Below are 24,292 nucleotides of genomic sequence, written 5' to 3' on the forward strand. Positions count from 1 at the left end.
TAAATTTGGATCGTTTTATAAAAAAATAATTTTAATTACAATTTTCAGATTTTTAATGACCAAAGTCATTAATTAATTTTTAAGCCACCAAGCTGAAATGCAATACCAAACCCCGGCCTTCGTCGAAGATTGCTTGGCCAAAATTTCAATCAATTTGATTGAATAATGAGGGTGTGACAGTGCCGCCTCAACTTTTACAAAAAGCCGGACATGACGTCATCAAAGACATTTATCGAAAAAAAGAAAAAACGTCCGGGGATATCATTCCCAGGAACTCTCATGTCAAATTTCATAAAGATCGGTCCAGCAGTTTAGTCTGAATCGCTCTACACACACACGCACACACACACACATACACCACGACCCTCGTCTCGATTCCCCCTCTATGTTAAAACATTTAGTCAAAACTTGACTAAATGTAAAAACTGTCGATCTGAGAGAACGGGTTCCTTAAGCCTGGCGGATGTACATAGATTTATACGTCGGTGTCACAGTCACGACTTTTGTAGCTGAACCGTTACCCAAGAAACAGACAAACGAGCAGCAACAATTTACCAGGGGACGTCGGTCACGCCTCTTGATCATCAGACAGCGATAGGTGTTAGTTAGCCAAGGTTCCCCGGACAAGCCTGTCTCCGACATAACCTCCGCTGGACTCTTAATCGGAGGATTAAACGGTTTTCCAAAGATTGCTCGCGGGACAAACAGCCTTCCTATTACTGTGGTTGATTGCCATTGGTGCTCGGTCCAGTCTCTGTGGCCGTAGGTCCATTCAATTCACTCAGCCATACCAGCATCCACGAGGCCGTTGTAGATGTTTGTTGTTGTGGCTTTAGAGATCGAGAGGCGTGATCACTTACTGCAAGATTCACCTGGCTTAGGGTCCGTTATCAGATAACTACTGGTTTGTTTTATCTTCTGTAGTAACTTGGCTTATCTCTTAGAATGTTGGCTTAACTCTCAGCTCATTTGCTTATCTCTTAGTTGTTCCGTGTATATTATCTTCGAGTTTTCTCATCTCCAGGTTGTTGCATCACTGGTTTGAACGAGTAGTGCACGTTGTGACAACCCCATTATTCTGACATTCAAAGGAGGCTTTTTGTGACTTAAACTGAGTTTTTCAGCTCGTAAATCGCTTAACTCCTAAAAAGGGGTGGCTCATGCTGAAACACTGATTGGTTTTCATCCTTGACCCTCGCCGCTCGACCCTCGATTCTTCGTTGCCATTGATCACTGTGGTGGAGAGTCGCGCTGATAACAATCAGTGACTCATAGGTTCAGGTGTCTCGTGTGACATTACTGAAAACAGTGACGATGGCGGAACAGAATAACCAGGCAATGATGGACAAGAGTGACCAGTGGTGGCAGTGCTGTGTCAAAAAATTTAACGAATTCCGATGTTGCTTTAAGATGTGCTATACGGTGAGTGGTCTGTGTATTTGAAAAACAAGTAGATGATAAGTAAATAAAGTATTGTTTTAACGCCCTCACGGTAAAACCATCAGGGACATGTTCCCGGGTTTTACCCCGACTTTCATCTGAAGAAAAACAAGTATTTTGATTGTTTCTTTTAAGACAGGGTGTGGTATTTTGTTGATTTTGTGGTGTCTGTATCTTTTATGATTGATTTAATTGTGTCTGTTGTTAACAATTCCGTGTGGAAAAGAACTGCAAGTTTGTGCAGTTCACTTATTTTGTTGACTGATTTTTACTGGTCTTTCGTGGGGTTATATGTTTTTATTCATTTTGCTAGTGACCTTTGCCGTACATTGTACCCATTTCCCAATAACATTGCTTGTTCTCTCCTGTCTCCGTCACGAGTGACATGTCTGTCTGTTATTTCCTTGTCTGTTTCCGGGGGTTCCTTCTGTCTTTGTCCGTGTACTACGTCGTCCCTTTCCTGACTAATTATATGTTTTGTCAGTCTTTTAACTTTTCTTTCCTCCTTCCTCACAGGCTATCAAAGTTATTCATTGATTAAAAAAACCTATCTGTTTAGATGAAGGGACTGGAGACAGTGAGGGGGGGCTTAGACAGGGGTAATGCCGAACGGAACTCTGAGACTGCTCAAGTTTCCGTTGCCGGTCTAGGAACGCCACGGTCCATTTTTAGTTCAGTCTTGGGTCGCACTGAGACGGTAGTTTTCTAGTCATAACAATCCCGACTTCTCGGCATAACTTGACCATGACATTTTCAATACCAACCACGTTGTTAGAGGCTGGGCATTTCTATTTTAATCCCCGCAGCAAAAAAAATAATAAAGGGATTGTCAACGCCGTGTGTAGCAAGCAGCCCGCAGTAAACAACATCCGTCAGCTGGCTAGAACCGACTCGTTCCCGCCCAAGTTCCTGGAGCCTGTTGATTGGCCAAATATTGGTGCGATAAGACTGTGAAGCTTTTATTAGTGAGGGGCGTGGAGATGCCAGAAAGTTCTCAATGAATTCCTCAAGCTCCGCTCTGCATTCTTCTTACCTTATACCCCTCTCTCGCACTCTTCTGGCATGCATTCTTTACACGCCTCTGGCATAGGCTGCTAACTCCAGGTACATTTGACCAAAGATCTTCTAGGTAGACCAGAAGATCTTTGATTTGACCTACAACAAAGTTTGGTTTAGCTTTGATAGTGTCGAGTACACCCTACGTACGATGTGTCTGGAAACACCACCGCGCGGATGGGTTTTGCGGCCAACGCAGCAAAGATAAAGAGGGAACATTTTCTCAGCTCGCGCGGCAGCAAGCACTATGTCTCTGGACTGAGTATGTACTTTCACTGATTTTCTGTTTATAAACACTGACCTATTTAATTGTGTTTGTTGTTAACAGTTTAGTGTTGAAAAGAACTGAAAGTTTGTGCACTTCAGTTATTTGGTTGACTGATTTGTACTGGTCTTTTGTGGAGTTGTGCTTTTATTTACTTTGCCATTGACCTTTGCGGTACATTGTACTCATTTAATTAAATCAGGCTGCACCAGATCTCATCATCCGATGCAATCCTACACTATCTGTGCTTGAATAACACGCACGCTTCTATTCATCCGTCCCATGCAGGTGCAGTTACCAGTTCTTTCCTCTTTACTGATTTAATCTTGCCTGGCCTCTTGATTAATAATTCATGAGCCTGCGGACCCAAGAACCCCAAGGACAGAGAGAGAGAGAGAGAGAGAGAGAGAGAGAGAAAAAGAGAGAGAGGAGAGAGAAAGAGAGAGAGTTGGTTCTAGACTGAAAGGCGATTGGATGCAATGTGTGAGCGCGGAATCAGCCGCAGGCACTGTATTTCTCTGTGTAGCCTGGTGCAAGAGGAAACTGCGCGTACCGTAACACCCGGTGCCAGTGCTTGGCTTTTCCTCTCCGTTTCCCCCACCGTGGCAGTCAGTGGTTCCAGAGATATTCTACCGTTCTCTCTGTGTTGTTCCCTTCCTGTGCTAGCGAGCTGTACTGAAGACACACCGCTGAATGTTCTCCAGACTATCACTGTGTTTATCACCGACTTTTGTCGAGTTGTTTCAGTTTTAAATGAAGTCTGTTGTGTGGTTTTCACCCATTGTGTGTCTGCTGCGTCCGTAATCTCCCTATGGATTTGTGAAACTAAAAGACAATGGCAAGACAGCAGTGTTTACGTGAGTGATTTGAACTGCTGGTGATGCTGATCAGTCAGTCGTAGGAATTTCATTGACCGGAGGAGACTAGAAAGCTGGAAAGTCAAAGCGACCGACCGACGGCCGCGGAAGCTGATTGATTCGATGGTAATTGTCTGGCACTAAGACCTGAAAAAGCCTCCGCTTCGTGCGGTAGGAAACAGTGGTTTGATTTGATTACTCAGTCCTCCCGAAGCTTCCAATTAGCGTTGCTAATCAACTCTCCCCACTGTTTCAGTACTACGCCGCCCATCTGTACAACGTTTGTCGAACCGTGTATCTCAATCTGTAGTTGGCATTAACACACGGATATTCTCTCGTCTGACAAATCGCTGTCAGCGTGTTTTGCGATTAGGCTCAGTGTTATTCGTTTCCTTTTTTTCTCGTGAGACCTTGACTAGTATTGATCAGCATTACTCAGTACCTTTGACTTTCTGATGCATGTATAGCCTCCTGTCAGTACTATAAAGATTATGTAGCAGTGCCTCATACATTTGGTCCCTTGGAGCTTTTTGACCAAAGCCTGTATCGTCTAATCGGCACAGGCCGTTGTGATTTGACTGTGAGCGGCGGAATAATCTCGAGCTCATGCAATCCAATACAAACTCTCATGCAGACCACAGCCGAGAATCCCTGGGGGATCCTGTGTCTGTGATAGTGGGTGATACTTGATTCTGCCGGCATGGTGATTGCCAGATTGGTCAGTTTTGAATGACTCAGTAATGTCCGTACGGCATCTTCGAGGCATTGCCAGTTTCCATGAGTCAGTTAATTGGTGATTCTGACCATTTGAAATGGTACTGGACTTTGTTATAAAAGGGCGTAATATACAGTAATTGTTGATGTCTTAAAGTTGATAGAGATTTGAACTTAAATTGATTTTTAACGGATTGTTTTGGTTTCTGTGTTGCAGCCTACCATATTCGGAACTATTGCTGTCGACAAGACCCCAGCTGAAGACAAAAGAAAGGTGAGTTAATGTCAAACAAATTGATCAGTCTGTCTGTGCAGTGGCACGTCCGTCTGTCTATATGTCTGAGTGTCTGTCTGTCTGTCTGTCTCTTGAGCGTCTCAGTGTGGCATCTCTCTCTGTCTCTTTCTCTTTTTCTCTCTCTCTCTCTCTCTCTCTCTCTCTCTCTCTCTCTCTCTCTCTCTCTCTCTAAATCTGTTTGTCTCAGTGTCTCCCCAGTCGAAACTGAACTGATAATATCCAAAGTCTCCCTTGAATAAAGTGCTCCTAATGTGATGCAGCACAAAGTCTTGTAAAGCTCACCAAAAGTGCAGTTGTTTTGCCGGCTTTGTGTTAAAAGGTGTTTAGTTTTCGTGCTAAACTTCCTATCTCCTCCATTTCTTTTCGCACGTAGCGGCTGTACTAAATAGCTTTCTAAGACTTTGCACAGTCTTACGCTTACTGTTTTCAAATGTCAGTTGCCACGATGGTTGAAAAAGACAAACCCGGGGGAAAGTTTTTGCCAGATCCGTTTACCTACTCAGAGTTGCTTCGAGTTTCAAAACCCATTTGTGCTTGTCAGGATACGACTGTTACTTGACTCTGAAGAAAGCTCAGCCTTGCTTATTTCTGTAAAATGAGTTATTCGTTTCCTTGTCCTTGGAGTCTGTTCACGTCTTACTAGTGGTTAGTTGGGCTAGTTTTTACACATCACTCTTGTCTATTTCATGAGAGAGAGAAAGAAAGAAAGAAAAAAAAAGAAAAAAAAGAAAGGAAGATAGTAAGCAAGAAAAGAAAAAAAAAACAAGCAAACAAACAAACAAACAAATACAGAAACAAGCAAATAAAGACAGATAGCAAGAAACGAAGAAAGAAAGAAAGAAAGGAATAAAGAAAGAAAGAACGAAAATAAATACATATAAACAGAGAACAAAGAAAGAAAGAAAACTGAAATCAGTTAACTTTAGTTTGGCTGTCTTTGGCTTGGCTAAAAAATAAGTCATGTACAATTCATTACATTGAATGAGTAAATTACTTAAGTATGTACCCCACGCGAATAAGATTTTAGTCGCTGGTGTGCTGTTACGCAATATTTTACTTGGCCTTGGTGGTGATGTGTTCGCAGTTCCGTCGAAACACTGTCACAATGTCAATGTTAAAGGGGACATGTAGCATGAAAACACACAAGGACACGTTACTTATAACATGCAACTTGAAATACGGAACTATTCACACATTTCCCTTTTGAGGGGATTATTTGTATGGTGTTATGTGCATATTACAATGTAAAATCTGTCTGATGATGATGATAAAATCGTTTATTTAACGTCACTCTGTAAAAACATTGGCGACATTTGTCTTGGATTAAAAACACACACAGGCGCGCACACAAACTTTCCCTTTATGTACAGTGGTTCACCACCCTCCCACCCCCCGCACACTCTCGCTCTGTCCGAATCTAAATTTGTATTATGTACGCGACACTAGCACACATTTGCATTATGGTAGTTCATTAGCCAGATTTATACTTGAGACGCCCACTGACTAATCACGTAAAATAACAATAAAAAAAATTACATATGGCGGGATTCATGTGGAAAAGCTGATTGTTTTGTGATTCAGCTGGAACTGTTATAAATAAAACTGAAATTTCAGGGCTTCAAATTTGTCAATATACCAATATACTGAAATCGTGATCACTTTTTCATCTGTATTCAACTTTTTGGTTTTTGGTTTTACATTTTAATTTGCAATATATAACATTGTCGTATACTTCTGAATTTGCACTCACTCGTAGTTCAGGTTATTTTGCGACGACAGGTTCTTTCTTTTCTCTGAAACTGAAGGGAGGGTTTCCCCAGTTCTTCTTATATTCGAAAAATTGCGGAAATACACTTTTAAGGAAACAGCGCGTGCATACCTCGAGCTCTATCATCCGGGTCACATGAGGAGCACGTGGCTCAAATTAGCGACAAGTCAGTTTCAAGTGACCTCTTCCTTCCACTTGTACTGTGACGTCACGAGTTTCAAGCTGTGGTTTTACTTTTAAATCGCTTTGATCCAGAGAATACCCACAGGGTGACTGTTTGCGCTGAATATTCATGCCCTAGTTTCGGTTTTTGTTGTGAACATTCTTCCTATCATTGGAAGCTGTGTTGTAATGTAGGTGACAGAGTAAAAAGGCTGGGAAGTCCAGTCCCTCACCCGGAATTATTAAATGAGGTCTTTGTTAGAGATGTGTGATGAGAGAGTGACAGTGTGACGCAACTTAAAGAGGCACGTGCCGTTCGCTGCCTGCAAGTCGATAAAGATGTTTGTACACGCCCACAATTCCTTTTCTCTCCGGATATTTGTGAAAGAGTTCCTGACAATAATAGAATCAACAAATTAATACAAATTAAAAAGAACGATCATTTTTAGAAGAGAGCGATTTCTGTTGATTGACTCATATAATTATATATGTCACTTTAGACTTTCAGTCATTTCACTAAATGAACCCTGGTTTTGCCTGATAACAATTTTGATAGGAGGGGGAAACGAGGGGGGTATGAGGAATTTCGATACCCCCCCCCCCCTCCTTTCCACTGCTTGTTTTGATCGTGCAAGGAAACGTAAGTACAGTACAAGGTGGAAGGGAAAAGGCTGTCAAGGGACTGCCCCTTTAAGTAAGATTCCTTGTCAGTCGTCAACTTCCTCTTGTCGCTATCAAAGCCGGCACAGTAAAAATAAAGTTCCTCAACCCCACTGTGTCTAATTTTTTTTGAACTTTCAAATCCGCGTGTACTGTTACAAGGTCTGAGCTGTGTTCACGATCGTTGTTTCTGTGGGAGATACAGCCCATAGATAAAGTGCGACAGCTTCAGTGTCTTTTATCGAGCAACGGATTTATTTCATCCACGCCCTGTATACATTCGCCTCGGTGAAAATGAAGCCTACGTTTTTTAAGGTAACCCCTTTTTTATTTAAAAAATAAAATAAAATTAAGGTTTGTGTATGTTTATTCTCGACAGCAAGGTTATGCCCTTGAAAAGCCAATGCTTGATTGCTAACATTTTTAGTCGGCACAATTTTTGTTTTTACTAAAGGAAAGTCAACATATTCTGATATAGCCAAATTGGACGATTTTAAACGTATTCAAAACGTCGATAAAGTTTTTATTCGATTGGGACGTGAGCAGTGTACTGGAAAAAACAACAAGTCGCGTAAGGCGAAAATACAATATTTAGTCAAGTAGCTAGCTGCCATTTTTCAGCAAGACCGTATACTCGCAGCATCGTCAGTCCACCGCTCATGGCAAAGGCAGTGAAATTGACAAGAAGAGCGGGGTAGTAGTTGCGCTAAGAAGGATAGCACGCTTTTCTGTACCTCTCTTTGTTTTAACTTTCTGAGCGTGTTTTTAATCCAAACATATCATATCTATATGTTTTTGGAATCAGGAACCGACAAGGAATAAGATGAAAGTGTTTTTAAATTGATTTGGACAATTTAATTTTGATAATAATTTTTATATATTTAATTTTCAGAGCTTGTTTTTAATCCGAATATAACATATTTATATGTTTTTGGAATCAGCAAATGATGGAGAATAAGATAAACGTAAATTTGGATCGTTTTATAAATTTTTATTTTTTTTTACAATTTTCAGATTTTTAATGACCAAAGTCATTAATTAATTTTTAAGCCACCAAGCTGAAATGCAATACCGAAGTCCGGGCTTCGTCGAAGATTACTTGACCAAAATTTCAACCAATTTGGTTGAAAAATGAGGGCGTGACAGTGCCGCCTCAACTTTCACGAAAAGCCGGATATGACGTCATCAAAGACATTTATCAAAAAAATGAAAAAAACGTTCGGGGATTTCATACCCAGGAACTCTCATGTCAAATTTCATAAAGATCGGTCCAGTAGTTTAGTCTGAATCGCTCTACACACACACACACACACACACACACACACACACACACACACACGCACACGCACACACGCACATACACCACGACCCTCGTTTCGATTCCCCCTCGATGTTAAAATGTTTAGTCAAAACTTGACTAAATATAAAAATAAATGGAGAGTGCGTCATTATGGAAAACCTGCTTCAATCATCGACAACGCATCCAACGAAGAAGAAGATAAAGAAGGAGGCGGAGGAGAAGACGGAGGAGGCGGAGGAGAAGAAGAAGGAGGAGGCGGAGGAGAAGAAGGAGGAGGCGGAGGAGAAGAAGGTGGAGGAGGAGGCGGAGGAGGAGAAGAAGGAGGAGGCGGAGGAGGAGGAGGCGGAGGAGGAGGAGGAAGGACTGAGCATAACAGTTACATTTCATATTCTTGGATCGGTACTTTACAAGAGCAAACAAACACACCGTGCTTATTCATACATGCGGATGAGAATAAGTCGTCTTTGATGGGCCAAAGCCGGGTACACTTTCCCAGAACGCATGCTTGAACCTTACTGGTCAAAGCAAAATCAATCCAATAACAGAGAGTAGTTTCCGGACCGGCAGCCCGCGCCAAACCTGACACGTTTATTTGTTTGTCCGAGATTCCAGCTAAATGATGAACTCGTGCCTGCATGCTGCGCTATGCTTCTGCCTATATTTACCTGTATACCTGCGTATAAACATTCTGGGGGTACAGGTATGCTGGAGGTTTTACCGTATCTCTCTGATCGAAGAATGGTGGACCGTTCATGTGGTTAGGCTGCCTGAAGTATTATTCAAAGACAGAAATGTGATTATTTTAATATGAAAGTTTCGAGGATTGGTGCGTTTTCAGTTCTGATTCTGAGGTTATGTGTCCAACTACAACTTAAACGTTTTTGAATGCCCTGCAGGACTATGTATTCAGTTAAATTTGATGTCCTTCGTGTCACTTCTAGTGATCTGAAATAAAATCAGTGATCCATATATTTGTTGGTATAAGGCGGAACTATGGTAATTAAAAAAAAAACACAACTACTAATTAAAACCCAGCTCATGAATGCCTCAGCGCATAACATGAGACAGACCAAGATCACAACAACAACTAGTTGAATTCTAGGCCGTAGAATCGCAGTTGATGGTTAGTCAAAGCAAGAAGTCCCAGAGGATTTCCAACTGGATGAAAGATACTGCAGAGGGATCCTGGATTCCACACGGCGGCATTCCCATGCAAATGGTCAAGTATTTTGATACTAATGGACGGGCAGTCCAGTACTTTGCGAGTAGACGTTCGGATACACATGGACTGTGTATTACCAGGAGATTTGGGTCACTCTCACTCTATTAGCATAAGCATGCCTCTCCTCTGATTGGTAGTGCGCAATGCATGCGTCTCTCAGCAAATGACCATCATTCGCGAATACGACATGAAGCAATTTCTTGACATCCGCGTTCCCGATAAGCATTCAGCAGATGTGGTACTGACTGTCAGGATTCATTGAGAGAAGAAATCTGTTATCAGAAAGGCGGAGTCTCTTTCATCCATAGTTTTTTTGGTTCTAGACTAACACATACCCCAGGGCTCAAAACACACGGGGACGATCAATCAGAGCTACGCACATTGAGCGGGCTGGCCGAGAAGGGCTGAGGATCTGAGGGACCACGGTACGTGATCCACTTGGTCAGGACTATTCAGGGCTCCAGTGAGCCTTGAGGAATAGTCCCCCAGTCAGTACTGCGCTCGAACCTGTCTATAACGACCACCCAAGGGACCGACCAAAAGTGTCCGTTATAGACAGGTGGTCACCATAGGAAGGTGAAATATACAGAGGAAAATGTGTCGGGAATCCTTTGGGTGGTCGTAAGTTGTAATGGGCAGGTTGTCGTTACCGAGAGGTGATCGCAAGGGCAGGTTCAAGTGTACTGCATCGAGCAGGCTGGTCGAGGTGTGCCCAGAGACCTTTGAAATGGGCACGCTACCCCTCTTTGCCAGCAGGTCTTCAGATGTTCGTCAAGGAGAAGACTTTGATCGCGATTAATTGTTTTGAATTTCTTCGAGCGTATAGGATGGGAGCAGTCAACGAAGGCGCGAATGTGAAGCAAGTTGCAATGAAGGCAACATCTGCTGCCCATCAAAGATCTGTAGAGCTGCAGTGAAGTTTATTCGGCTTTTGATCGTACGGTCTACGCTGCCATGATGATAAGCAAATGGTGAATGAATGATTTTTAGATGAGACCAAGGTCACGGCGAGAAACTTCAAAATTGTTGTTTACAGAACTGACACCATGGCAGATATGTTGGCGCCGTTTAAAGCTGTTTCCGCTCGCAGGTAGATTTACATCCACTGGAGGTACATTTTTCCGGGTACTTTTTTCTAGGTAAGCTTGTGCAGTTTATCGGTGACCGTTGAAAGGTGGCTTCTGATAAAAACGACCAAAATAACCACAGTTAAATGGAGTCGGAAGGGCTTTTTCACCCTCTGAACTAGGTGAGCACTTGTGCAGGTGCTTCTTTGACTTTGATGCTGTTTAACAAAAATAATGTTGGAATGCCCAAGAAACAAAATAAAATGATAATGTGGCTTGCAACAGAGAATTTGAAGATACAGATGGAATGTGTTGATCAGTTGCTTGCTTGTAGCTTGCTTCTTATGTCGAGCTAGTTGCCTGCAAAGAAAACAAGAAGATTTTGTAGACATTTCAATCCTCAAAGGCTTGGATTTATTTCAGACACATTTTGAAACAAATTTTTCTCTCGTTCATAACTTGCACATGTCGATCTGAACATGTTATCTTTATTAACTTCAGAACAACTCTGCAACACTTTTTACTCACTCTGCAGCACAGATGCGGCTAACATTTAACTCAGTGATGACCTGCACTTTCCACGCTCGATTAGCTGTTGTTTCAGCATCGCTGGTTTTCATGGTGCGTTCCTCCCCTCCTGGAGATAACGGGGCAAACTGTGTTGACAACCGTCAAGGTCCCCCGTTGAGTGCTTGTCGGCAATGCCACGCGACAATGAGCTAGTTAACGACCCTTTAAGAAGCGAATTATGAGCGACTGAGCCAGGGGAGTTTAAAGTGACAGTCTTTCCCGTGAAACAGTTCTGCTTACTTGCCCAGGCTTTTTTTTTTAATGGTACATGTAAATGCAGCACCATACCACCATACACTTGGACACTTGTCAACAAACCGGCACGGTTGGCCTTAGTGGTAAGGCGTTGTTGATTTTGGGCATGTGTCCAAGGGGAGGGGGGGGACTGGGGGTCGTCTCCTACGTACAAACCTGGCCAGATTTGAGATGGTGACCAAAAATGTTTTCACGAGAAGGCCTGTGCCTTTAAAATGCGAGTTATGAGTGACTGCATTTGGCCCGGAGATATTTTTTTGGCAAGGCTGCCCTAGCCCGAGCGCTCACTGAGAGGTTAATGCGATTGTCAATCATGTTCGTTAGCTGTGACATCTTTTTTTTTATTAACGTGTTTTGTCTTTGGTCCTTCGGGGTGAATGAGGAAAAAGGACACTCCGACAGGGTTTTTGTTTTTGTTTGATGTGGAGAAAAAGCACGTGGGATGTCACCTGACTTATGAGATGTATAGTCCATAAACGCTCCCTATAGAAATAAACAACGAGAAAAACTAGCGAATAAGCCCGTGAAGGCTCCGTTTCTGGGCAAAGATGCAGCTTCGTTGTTTGAACTTGTGAACTTGTCAACAGTAGCGATGGTTTTTCTTAGTTGTCGATGCTTTTGCTTTGTTCAACGGGCACGCGGAGGTGTTCTTTACCAACATTACGTCATAAAGTTTGCGAGAATGATGAGTCTGCTGGAAAGACAAAGACAGCTTCGTAACTCTCAAAATCTCCGAAAGTTGATCACTGTTGATGGGAACTTATCAACCGCAATATTGCGAACGGAAGCAAAACACTTCACACTCTCTTGAGACAGGCTTGCAAAACCAACGGCTTGAAACTGAAGTGTCTCTTAAAAATCCATCTGTTTAAAGATTGTGCAGAATCGTTGTCGCGCAGAAGCTCCATATTGCATAAATCAAGTTACGCGGGCCACGATGTCGAATTTCTTTTCTGGCGAACCTGCAGAGTTGGCAGCAAAACAGACTGTGTGGGATCATCGTCTGGTTAATTCACACAGACATATGAGCTTAATAGCTCAACTAATGAGCCTAATTAGTGTAAATGGGCCTCGTTCCATGCAGGGGATCGCACTTGGCAACGTCTGTGGTGGTGTCAGCAGCTTGCGAGTGATCGCTTCGCTGTAACATGCTAAGTTACAAGTTGCTCTGTGTGCCTTCTTCGCAAAATGTGACAGATACAGCTGTGCGGGAGCAGCACAGTTGAATGAAGTAGTGTTAAAAGTTTTTTCTTCAGCGTGTTACAATCTTCGTATCAATCTAACAGGGGTTATTCCACAAGCAAAATAATCTTTTTTAAAGGCTTCCAATTTGATTCACAAGGACATAATCAGCTTTTGCATTTATAACCAAATGAACTAAATCGTTGCACGTGCACTGTCATGTTCCAATCGCTGAGCTATACACCACTGGTTTCAATTAGCGTTCTGCACGTGCTGTTTTTTCACGTATGATTGGACCAAGGTCACGGCGCGCTGAAACACACCCACTATCCAGCTGGAGAGATTGAAAGAGAGAGAGAGAGAGATAGAGAAAGAGGGGATGTGTGAGGAGAAGGATGAAGACTAAGTGTTGTTCGAACAGGTGAAAAAACACAGCCCTTGACCTTCGATCAGTACGGTCATTCTTGTGGACATTTAACCTTTATGAGAGCGATGGTACCAGTAAACAGTGTGCATGTGCACGCAGTTCGCTGCACACACCTTTGACATTTGCAGGTAGGTTGTTTGGACCTTTTCAGGCAGGTACTGAAGCAGATCTTTAGATGCCTTGATGTCTGTCATCTCTGGCGCAGCACACTTGCTCTTTTTCCTGCAGATATTAAAGGCACACTCCTTTCCGTGAGAAAACAGTCCTTTCCGTGAGAAAACAGTCCTGCTCACTATCTCAGATCTGCCCAGGCTTTTACATGGAATAAGACTATCCCTCCGCTTGGACATGTACCAACAATCAACAACCTGGGTACTGTCTGTGTTGAGTGGGGATTTTTTGTTGAATTAGTTTCGCAAATTGGCACCAGTGTCCGTTAAGATATAAATTCATTAAAAAAAAAAATCCCACTCTGTACGGACTTATTTATTCATGTATCAAAGCGGAAGGATGGTCATATTTCACACCAAAGCCTGGCCAAATCTAAAGACGATGAACCGAATCATTCACCCGTCGGGGGTGTGTCTAAAACACGCGGGGACACGCGGGGACACGCGGGGACACGCGGGGACACGCGGGGACACGCGGGGACACACGGGGACACACGGGGACGGTGAATTAGCACGCCGGGACGTTATATAATAACATTCTGACTATCCTTTATGTATTTCTAAAAAAAAAATTATTTTTTTTTTTACTTAATATTTTTTTATTTTTTTATTAATTTTTTTTTTGTTGGTCAGAATGTTATAAAATAACGTCCCCGCGTGCTATTTAAACGTCCCCGCGTGCAGTAAAACTGTCCTCGCGTGTCCCCGCGTGTCCCCGCGTGTCCCCGCGTGTCCCCGCGTGTCCCCGCGTGTCCCCGCGTGTTTTAGTCACTGTCTAAAACACGCGGGGACACGCGGGGACACGCGGGGACACGCGGGGACACACGGGGACACACGGGGACGGTGAATTAGCACGCCGGGACGTTATATAATAACATTCTGACTATCCTTTATGTATTTCTAAAAAATAAAAAATAAAATTTTTTTTTACTTAATATTTTTTTGTTTTTTTGTTTTTTTGTTTTTTGTTCTTGGTCAGAATGTTATAAAATAACGTCCCCGCGTGCTATTTAACCGTCCCCGCGTGCAGTAAAACTGTCCTCGCGTGTCCCTGCGTGTCCCCGCGTGTCCCCGCGTGTCCCCGCGTGTCCCCGCGTGTCCCCGCGTGTTTTAGACACTGTCTAAAACACGCGGGGACACACGGGGACACACGGGGACGGTGAATTAGCACGCCGGGACGTTATATAATAACATTCTGACTATCCTTTATGTATTTCTAACAAAAAATATATATATATTAACTTATTTATTTATTAAAAAAAAATTTTCTTCTTTTTTTCAGAATGTTATAAAATAACGTCCCCCCGTGCTATTTCACCGTCCCCACGTGCAGTTAAACTGTCCCCGCGTGTCCCCGCGTGTCCCCGCGTGTCCCCGCGTGTCCCCGCGTGTCCCCGCGTGTTTTAGACACAGTGTCTAAAACACGCGGGGACACGCGGGGACACGCGGGGACACGCGGGGACACACGGGGACACACGGGGACACACGGGGACGGTGAATTAGCACGCCGGGACGTTATATAATAACATTCTGACTATCCTTTATGTATTTCTAAAAAAAAAATAAAAAATTATTAACTTATTTATTTATTAAAAATTTTTTTTTCTTTTTTTCAGAATGTTATAAAATAACGTCCCCCCCGTGCTATTTCACCGTCCCCGCGTGTCCCCGCGTGCAGTTAAACTGTCCCCGCGTGTCCCCGCGTGTCCCCGCGTGTCCCCGCGTGTCCCCGCGTGTCCCCGCGTGTTTTAGTCACAGGGGGTGTCTAAAACACGCGGGGACACGCGGGGACACGCGGGGACACGCGGGGACACGCGGGGACACACGGGGACACACGGGGACACACGGGGACACACGGGGACGGTGAATTAGAACGCCGGGACGTTATATAATAACATTCTGACTATCCTTTATGTATTTCTAAAAAAAAAAAAAATTTTTTTTTTTACTTAATTTTTTTTTTTGGTCAGAATGTTATAAAATAACGTCCCCGCGTGCTATTTAACCGTCCGCGCGTGCAGTAAAACTGTCCTCGCGTGTCCCCGCGTGTCCCCGCGTGTCCCCGCGTGTCCCCGCGTGTTTTAGACACTGTCTAAAACACGCGGGGACACGCGGGGACACACGGGGACACACGGGGACGGTGAATTAGCACGCCGGGACGTTATATAATAACATTCTGACTATCCTTTATGTATTTCTAAAAAAAAATAAAAAAATTATGAACTTATTTATTTATTAAAAAAATTTTTTTTTCTTTTTTTCAGAATGTTATAAAATAACGTCCCCCCCGTGCTATTTCACCGTCCCCGCGTGTCCCCGCGTGCAGTTAAACTGTCCCCGCGTGTCCCCGCGTATCCCCGCGTGTCCCCGCGTGTCCCCGCGTGTCCCCGCGTGTCCCCGCGTGTCCCCGCGTGTCCCCGCGTGTCCCCGCGTGTTTTAGTCACAGGGGGTGTCTAAAACACGCGGGGACACGCGGGGACACGCGGGGACACGCGGGGACACACGGGGACACACGGGGACACACGGGGACGGTGAATTAGCACGCCGGGACGTTATATAATAACATTCTAACTATCCTTTATGTATTTCTAAAAAAAAAAAATTTTTGTTTTTACTTAATTTTTTTTTTTTTTTTTTTTTGTTGGTCAGAATGTTATAAAATAACGTCCCCGCGTGCTATTTAACCGTCCCCGCGTGCAGTAACGAACACCGACTATAAACTATTAGCGAAATGCCTTGCAAACAGATTAAATCAAGTCGTCAATTACTTAATAAGTGAAGATCAAGTTGGGTTTTTAAAAAAAAGAAATTCCAGCACTGTTATTAGAATGATTGATGACGTCATTGAATATATGAATAACAGTAATCAACCAGGTATTTTAATGGCGCTAGACTACAGAGCTGCTTTTGACACGATATCTAAAGAATATATGCTCTGGGCGTTCCAAAAGTTCGGATTTGGTGAACATTTTATTAGGTGGGTCGATACTTTAACAAAAAATACAGAGAGTAGTATTAATTACATGGGATGGATATCGAGTCCATTCCCATGTGATGCTGGAATAAGACAAGGATGTCCATTTTCACCATTAGCCTTTGTTCTGGCCCTCGAAGTGTTAGCAATCAAAATCCGTGCAGATCAAGATGTTAAAGGGATTAAACTGCCAAGGAATTCTGATAGACATGGTGAAATTCTTAAACTACTTATGTATGCTGACGACATTAGTTTCTTCCTACAAGATGAGAAAGACCTAAGAAACGTATTACATCTAATAACTCAGTTTTCAAAATTTTCAGGGTTAGCAATGAATGATCAAAAGACAGAAGCAATGTGGCTTGGTATAAATAAATTTTCTGCTGACCGACCATGTAATATTATTTGGAAAAAACAAATCAAAATCTTAGGTATTCATTTCAACAACTCTGTCCCAGCCTCCAACATAGAAGAAAACTGGGAACCTAAACTACATAAAGTAAATTCATTAATAGCAACATGGTCGAAAAGAAACCTAAGTATAATGGGGAAAATTTGTATAGTCAAAACATTAATGTTGTCACAGTTTACTTACGCACTGCAATCTCTATGTGCCACAGAAAACTTCCTCAATAAGCTAAATTCATCTCTATTCCGATTTATCTGGAAGAAAAAATATTCAAACAAAAGAGCTTATGAAAAAGTTAATAGAAAAGTAATGTGCCAAGAGACAAATCTTGGAGGTCTGAAAATGATTAATGTCAAAGATGTACAAACATCATTTCTAATTTCATGGATTATGAGGCTGCTGGACGGAAGTAACGCAAAGTGGCAACAGATTCCATTGGCATCCTTTTTAAATCTGGGCGAACGCTTATGCTGTCTGCGCTCAAATGTGAGTGCAGAAAATTTTAAAGGACTAGGTGCCATAAAGCAATATTTCTGGAAACAAGCTTTTATCACCTGGCTAAACAATAAACACAAGATCAAAGAAATAAGCAGTAATGAACAGCAGATAAGTGTACGCAATCAAACCTTATGGAATAATACAAATATAAGGTACAGGAAGCAAACGCTATACATGAATGACTGGATAAAGGCTAAAATATGCGTTGTTAAAGATGTTTTTAACGATAACGACATGTGCTCTTTTGAGGAAATATGTGAACTAACTGGATATAAACAGTCTCGCCTATTTGAATATAATGCAATACAAACTGCCATTAAAGCTCTATTATTGCGTGATACGGGTCAGGCCCGTTCTGATCATATGCCATTTATACAATTATCTCCACGCCAAATTCGCCTAAAGATGTTAAATTATGAGATAAAGGAGCCAAGCTCAGCTGGATTTTGGTCGAACAAATTAAATATTACATTAGAAGATAAACACTGGAAATTAGCTAACGAATGCTCGACAGAAACCCGTCTTCGTCTATTGCATTGGAAAATTTTACACAATATATATCCCACCAATATTTTGCTACATAAGATGGGAATTCGTCAAACAAATCTTTGTCAGTATTGTAACGAAACCGACTTCATCGAGCACTTTTTTTGGCAGTGTAGAGCAGTGCAACCCATATGGCAGGAATGTCAAGGGTACATATTTAAATGTACAGGCAAAAATATAAAGTTAAGCTGCGAAGAGGCTCTTTTTGGGTATTTCACACGTGATATCCCCAGAGAGAAAACCTTCATAATTAATCACCTTATATTGATATCGAAAATGTGCATAAGCCAGTTTAAGTACGGAAATCCAAAAACTAACATGAAGATCTTATTTCAGAACCAAGCTCGAGTTCGAAATTTCTAGTAAAATTGAACTGTGTATAAGAATATAGATAACTAGTAGTATTGTGCTGTTAATGTAAAGTTATTTATATATGCGCTGTATGATGCTGTGCTGAAAACTGGTACTGTAATTGGTAATTTGTAAATTCTCGCCTTTGTCTATCGAGCGTTGGATTAATTAACTTGTTATGTATTGTCCCGCTGAAAATGTATTATATAACAGAATTATGGGAACAGCAACAACAACACACACACACACACGCACACACACACACACACACACACACACACACACACACACACACACACACACACACACACACACACACACACACACACACACGCACATACACGCAGACATTAGTTAAATTGTAATGTAAAAGAAAACAAAATTAAAACTTCATTAAAAAAAAAAAAAGACCAATGAAGAAGGATATGCTCACCGCCCAAAAAGAAAGAAAGAAAAAAAAAAAAAAAAAAAAAAAAAAAAGACGAAAGAGGCAAAAAAGATGGGTTGAAGCAGCCTTGCATGCAACTGAGGTCGAAAAAAAAAAGAAAAAAAAAAGAAAAAAAAAAAAAAAAAAAAAAAAAAAAAAAATAACATTCTGACTATCCTTTATGTATTTCTAAAAAAAAAAAAAAAAATTATTATTAACTTATTTATTTATTAAAAAAATATTTTTTTTCTTTTTTTCAGAATGTTATAAAATAACGTCCCCCCCGTGCTATTTCACCGTCCCCGCGTGTCCCCGCGTGCAGTTAAACTGTCCCCGCGTGTCCCCGCGTGTCCCCGCGTGTCCCCGCGTGTTTTAGTCACAGGGGGTGTCTAAAACACGCGGGGACACGCGGGGACACGCGGGGACACACGGGGACACACGGGGACGGTGAATTAGAACGCCGGGACGTTATATAATAACATTCTGACTATCCTTTAAGTATTTAAAAAAAAAAATTAAAAAAAATTTTTTATTAATATTTTTTTTTTTTTTTGGGGGGGGGGGTCAGAATGTTATAAAATAACGTCCCCGCGTGCTATTTAACCGTCCCCGCGTGCAGTAAAACTGTCCTCGCGTGTCCCCGCGTGTCCCCGCGTGTCCCCGCGTGTTTTAGACACTGTCTAAAACACGCGGGGACACGCGGGGACACGCGGGGACACGCGGGGACACTGGGGACACACGGGGACACACGGGGACGGTGAATTAGCACGCCGGGACGTTATATAATAACATTCTGACTATCCTTTATGTATTTCTAAAAAAAAAAATTTTTTTTTTTTACTTAATTTTTTTTTTTGTTTTTTTGTTTTTGGTCAGAATGTTATAAAATAACGTTCCCGCGTGCTATTTAACCGTCCCCGCGTGCAGTAAAACTGTCCTCGCGTGTCCCCGCGTGTCCCCGCGTGTCCCCGCGTGTCCCCGCGTGTCCCCGCGTGTCCCCGCGTGTCCCCGCGTGTTATTTATTTATTAAATTTTTTTTTTCTTCTTTTTTTCAGAATGTTATAAAATAACGTCCCCCCCGTGCTATTTCACCGTCCCCGCGTGTCCCCGCGTGCAGTTAAACTGTCCCCGCGTGTTTTAGACACACGGGAACGGTGAATTAGCACGCCGGGACGTTATATATATTATCACGTGCTGAAGTTTTCCGACCTCCCTTTGTTGGTTAACTTTTTATTTTTTTTATTTTTTAATTATATAATTGTGTGTCTATGCGTCCCAAGGACAGATTGTAAGAAAAGGCTTAGCCTTAAATCTTAATCCTTGTTAAATAAAGTTCAATTCAATTCTCTCTCTCTCTCTCTCTCTCTCTCTCTCTCTCTCTCTCTCTCTCTCTCTCTCTCTCTCTCTCTCACTCTCTCTCTCTCTCTGTCTCTCTCTCTCTTACCCCCCTCATGGAACAAAGAGAATGAGACTTTTTTTGATTGGCTGTCTTTGTTTTATTATTCATCATAATTACAATTATATTTTGTGTGTGGATATTTTTTTTTATCAAAGTGGCCATGTTTCTGAAAAGTAAAAAAAAGTAATGAATGTAACTCAGATCAAAACAATCACAAGAAAGCAGAAAGACACACACACACACACACACACACACACACACACACACACACACACACACACACACACACATATATATACATACACATACACACACACACACACACACACACACACACACACACACACACACACACACACACACACACACACGCGAGAAAAAAGGTCGAAATGAGTGGATGACGTCATTAACGTAAAAACATCGTGACGTCGTCTAATTGCGCGAACATACAGCAGTAGTCTCGGAAATTCTACCCCAACAAAGCGGCACTGGGTGGCGTTGAATCAAAAATCGAAGATCCCACCAATCACTGTATATTAGTTAGTAGGCCTATGTTCCCAATTTGTGGTGAACTTCCATCCAGTCTGAGCACAAGATTCCGTCTTTATCATGTATTATGGATATGAACATTTCTCAAGTCGATCTTATTATGCGTTCTTGGGATCTTAGACGAGGAACCAAATCGAACAAAAAAATCTGTAATGCTGCGTCGCCCAAAACAAATAACGGTTTTGGGTGTGACGAAAAAACGAACAGAGCCGGAGCGCTATGTAATTTATAAGCAGTTCTTCCAAACCCATTTAAAAAATATGACACTACCAGCCTGTTTCCGCAGATTGAGCCAGAATGTTTTGTTTTGGCAAATCGACGTTGCAGTTCCGGAGCAAATGATCTACATTTCTTTGCGAATTTGCGTTCAAACGTGGTTTTTTTCTCTCCATAATATAACAATGCACAGCTCGAAAATATGACCAAGAACAAATCTACGGTACTTCGAAGAAAGAAGAATAACAACATTATTGTCCAATACGACTTGCAATTTACCGTGTGCGCTGTACAATCTCCCTACCTTTAAAGCAGACATAAAGCAGACCTCTTCATTTTCTTCCAAGGGGGAAATCGTTGGTCATAAAGTCTTGCAGGACCCAAACATACCTCTGCACGCTCACTTTTCTTTTCATAATTATGTTGCTTCGCAAAAATAAAATGTCAGTGGTTATCTCAACTTGTTATCAGTCAAAATTACCGAAGAACACAGAACTGGGAAATGACACTGATTGAAATACGAAAGATCTTCGACGGAGACGAAAGTTATAAATGACATGTGGTCACACCTAACTCGAAAACTAAGCGTCGCTCAGAACCAGCGCCCTTCCATTACTAAGTTAAGGAGTTTAATGCACAGTCGGTACTCCCGGGCAAATTTGATTTCATTTGACAGACACATGCATATAATAGTCTCTGAAACAACCTTTCTAGGTACCCAAAAGTGGCAGCAGCTATACGCAATTTTAAGGCAAAGTAGCCGTATTATTTTGAAAAATGCACTTCAGAACAAAAACTTTGTTGCAAAAATGTCAATACCAGTTTAACCGCAGACAGCAGAGTAAATATTTCTGAGAGAACTATCAAGTAATTGAAAGTACCTGTAATGATATAGCTCATTTGCAGAAAGTGTGAGAGTTCAGTTCCGAAGTACACCCCCTAATTTTGTAAGTCAAACTTATGCCATGAAAGCATTTTAAGAGGCACTATAACAGGTAAGGGTCGAGGATAATACACCGGATGTCTAAAACAAAGGTCAGTGGTGTTCGCATACAGGCAGCAGTGACTCGGGACAGAGAATAGTTGCAAGCAACAAGTGCCGCCGACCACTTTCTTTCCTTCAAGCCGGAAAGGAGCGATATGAATAAATTAACAAGTGACCTTACGCTAGGCCTGCGCAGTGCAATGGGCTATGGTATCATATTACAGGTGCACGTTTGGTTGGATGGTTATCACCGAATCGCTGTCAATGACAGCAACGTAGACGGCGCATCGCATCACGTGTGCCTTCTACGAAATCGCTACTGGGATTGGTCTTAAGTAAATTCCACAGGTCCAATGAAAAGTACCGTACTCGTCGTCATACAGACTGGAGTGCCGCGACAATTGGGTGGAAGTAACTTGGGCGGTGCATCATATCAGGGTATTTTTATAAGGCACGGCCTTATCCTAATTCGCCAAGACGCGGGGTGGACTGACACGATATCCACATATCCAATGAAAACACGTGCAAGTACGAACAGCATTCGTCGAGTTAAAAACTGAAGTGCCGCGAAACAAGCGGGTGACGCTGAGTAGGTGCAGGTCTCGTGAAAGAGCCAATCAGACAGCGATACCAACAGTAGACAACGATTCTACTGTCGACCAATAACCAGTACGTAATGATATTACTTCTTATGTTAATGCTAACTAGGAATCTTCCTTATTCTGCTAGTAAGATTTAGTAAGTGTGTGTGTGTGTGTGTGTGTGTGTGTGTGTGTGTGTGTGTGTGTGTCTGTGTGTCTGTGTGTCTGTCTGTGTCTGTGTGTGTGTCTGTGTCTGTGTCTGTATGTGTGTTTGTACCGGCACGGTTGGCCTAGTGGTAAGGCGTCCGCCCCGTGATCGGGAGGTCGTGGGTTCGAACCCCGGCCGGGTCATACCTAAGACTTTAAAATTGGCAATCTAGTGGCTGCTCCGCCTGGCGTCTGGCATTGTGGGGTTAGTGCTAGGACTGGTTGGTCCGGTGTCAGAATAATGTGACTGGGTGAGACACGAAGCCTGTGCTGCGACTTCTGTCTTGTGTGTGGCGCACGTTATATGTCAAAGCAGCACCGCCCTGATATGGCCCTTCGTGGTCGGCTGGGCGTTAAGCAAACAAACAAACAAAAAATGTGTGTTTGTGGTTTTATCGACAAATGGGGACGATTGTCACTGTACAGCAGTGAAATGGGGACGCTACCGTTAAATGGGGACGTGCGACCCCATTAGACTCGATTTGCGCAGATTGAGCGACCCCATTTGACTGCTGCCCAGCATCCCTGGGCGGGGATATAGCTCAGTTGGTAGCGCGCTGGATTTGTATTCAGTTGGCCGCTGTCAGCGTGAGTTCGATCCCAGGTTCGGCGGAAATTTATTTCAGAGTCAACTTTGTGTGCAGACTCTCTTCGGTGTCCGAACCCTCCCCCCGTGTACACTACATTGGGTGTGTACGTTAACGATCCCACGATTGACAAAAGGGCCTTTCCTGGCAAAATTGCTTAGGCACAGTTAATAATTGTCTACCTATACCCGTGTGACTTGGAATAATAGGCCGTGAAACGTAAATATGTGCCGAAATGGCTGCAATCTACTGGCCGTATAAAATTTCATCTCACACGGCATCACTGCAGAGTGCCTAGAACTATACCCACGGAATATGCGCGATATAAGCCTCATTAATTGAAGCCTCATTGATTGATTGATCCCTGTGGACAAACGGACTTGATTTTCACACACATTTTTACACACATTTTAGCTCTGCACTTTGTGGTCGGCTCTACTAAACCATTTGTGATTGTTATATTTGTGATTTATTTGTTATCATGTGACTTCAAATGACTTTACAAATACTGTTTTCATCATAATTAAGTTTCTAGTGTTAAGTATGAACCGCGTAGGTGCCTTCTTGTTACTATTTATTTTAATAAATGTCATAATACTACCAAGATAGTGGAGAAGCTTCATATTTCTTGTCTATCTCTCTCGGACACACTAACACACACGTACGAAGTAGCCTACCTTATGTTGTGTTATTTCTGTTGAAGAATGGGGGGGGGGGGGGTGAAGAGAGAGAGATAAGGATAAATGGTGGACAGTGATATCACTGATACACATTGCCCGTTGTGTTCTGAATGGTCTAAAAAGCAAAGCCTTCTATAAAAAAAAATATATATATGGGAACGTCGCTAAACCTGGAACAGTTAAGGAGAAGCAGCCGTACCAGACAAAAATATTAGTATTGCAAAGCGTTTTTTATATTGTCACATACTAGACTCTATCAGTAAACAAACGAACAACATAAGATAAAATAAAAGTCACACAACTCATCAAACTGACCATTATAAACAATTCTGCATTTGTTCCAGGTTGGACGCATGGGTGTGTAAAGTGGAACACTGTGTTGTCAAACTCGGAACACATGCAAAAACACACTGACTCTCTTTCTAGCTCTGTCTGTGTCTCACACACACATATATACACCCACACACTCTCAA

General features: G+C 42.4%; 1 protein-coding gene across 6 annotated transcripts in view; it reads left to right on the forward strand.

Moving 5' to 3' along the window:
- LOC138959636 (ras-GEF domain-containing family member 1B-like) overlaps positions 1-24,292 on the forward strand; it is a 148,501-nt gene that overhangs the window by 83,671 nt on the left and 40,538 nt on the right. For 4 of the 6 annotated variants that reach the window (XM_070331200.1, XM_070331203.1, XM_070331202.1 and 1 more), the window contains one exon: positions 4,550-4,606. In XM_070331200.1, the coding sequence (XP_070187301.1) occupies positions 4,550-4,606 (57 nt within the window). Of the gene's footprint in view, positions 1-1,052; positions 1,423-3,218; positions 3,619-4,549; positions 4,607-24,292 lie in introns of those variants that run through there. The other 2 variants (XM_070331204.1, XM_070331201.1) reach the window with 2 other exon arrangements.

Source organism: Littorina saxatilis, linkage group LG2, assembly GCF_037325665.1.
Source record: "Littorina saxatilis isolate snail1 linkage group LG2, US_GU_Lsax_2.0, whole genome shotgun sequence".
Lineage (NCBI taxonomy): Eukaryota > Metazoa > Mollusca > Gastropoda > Littorinimorpha > Littorinidae > Littorina > Littorina saxatilis.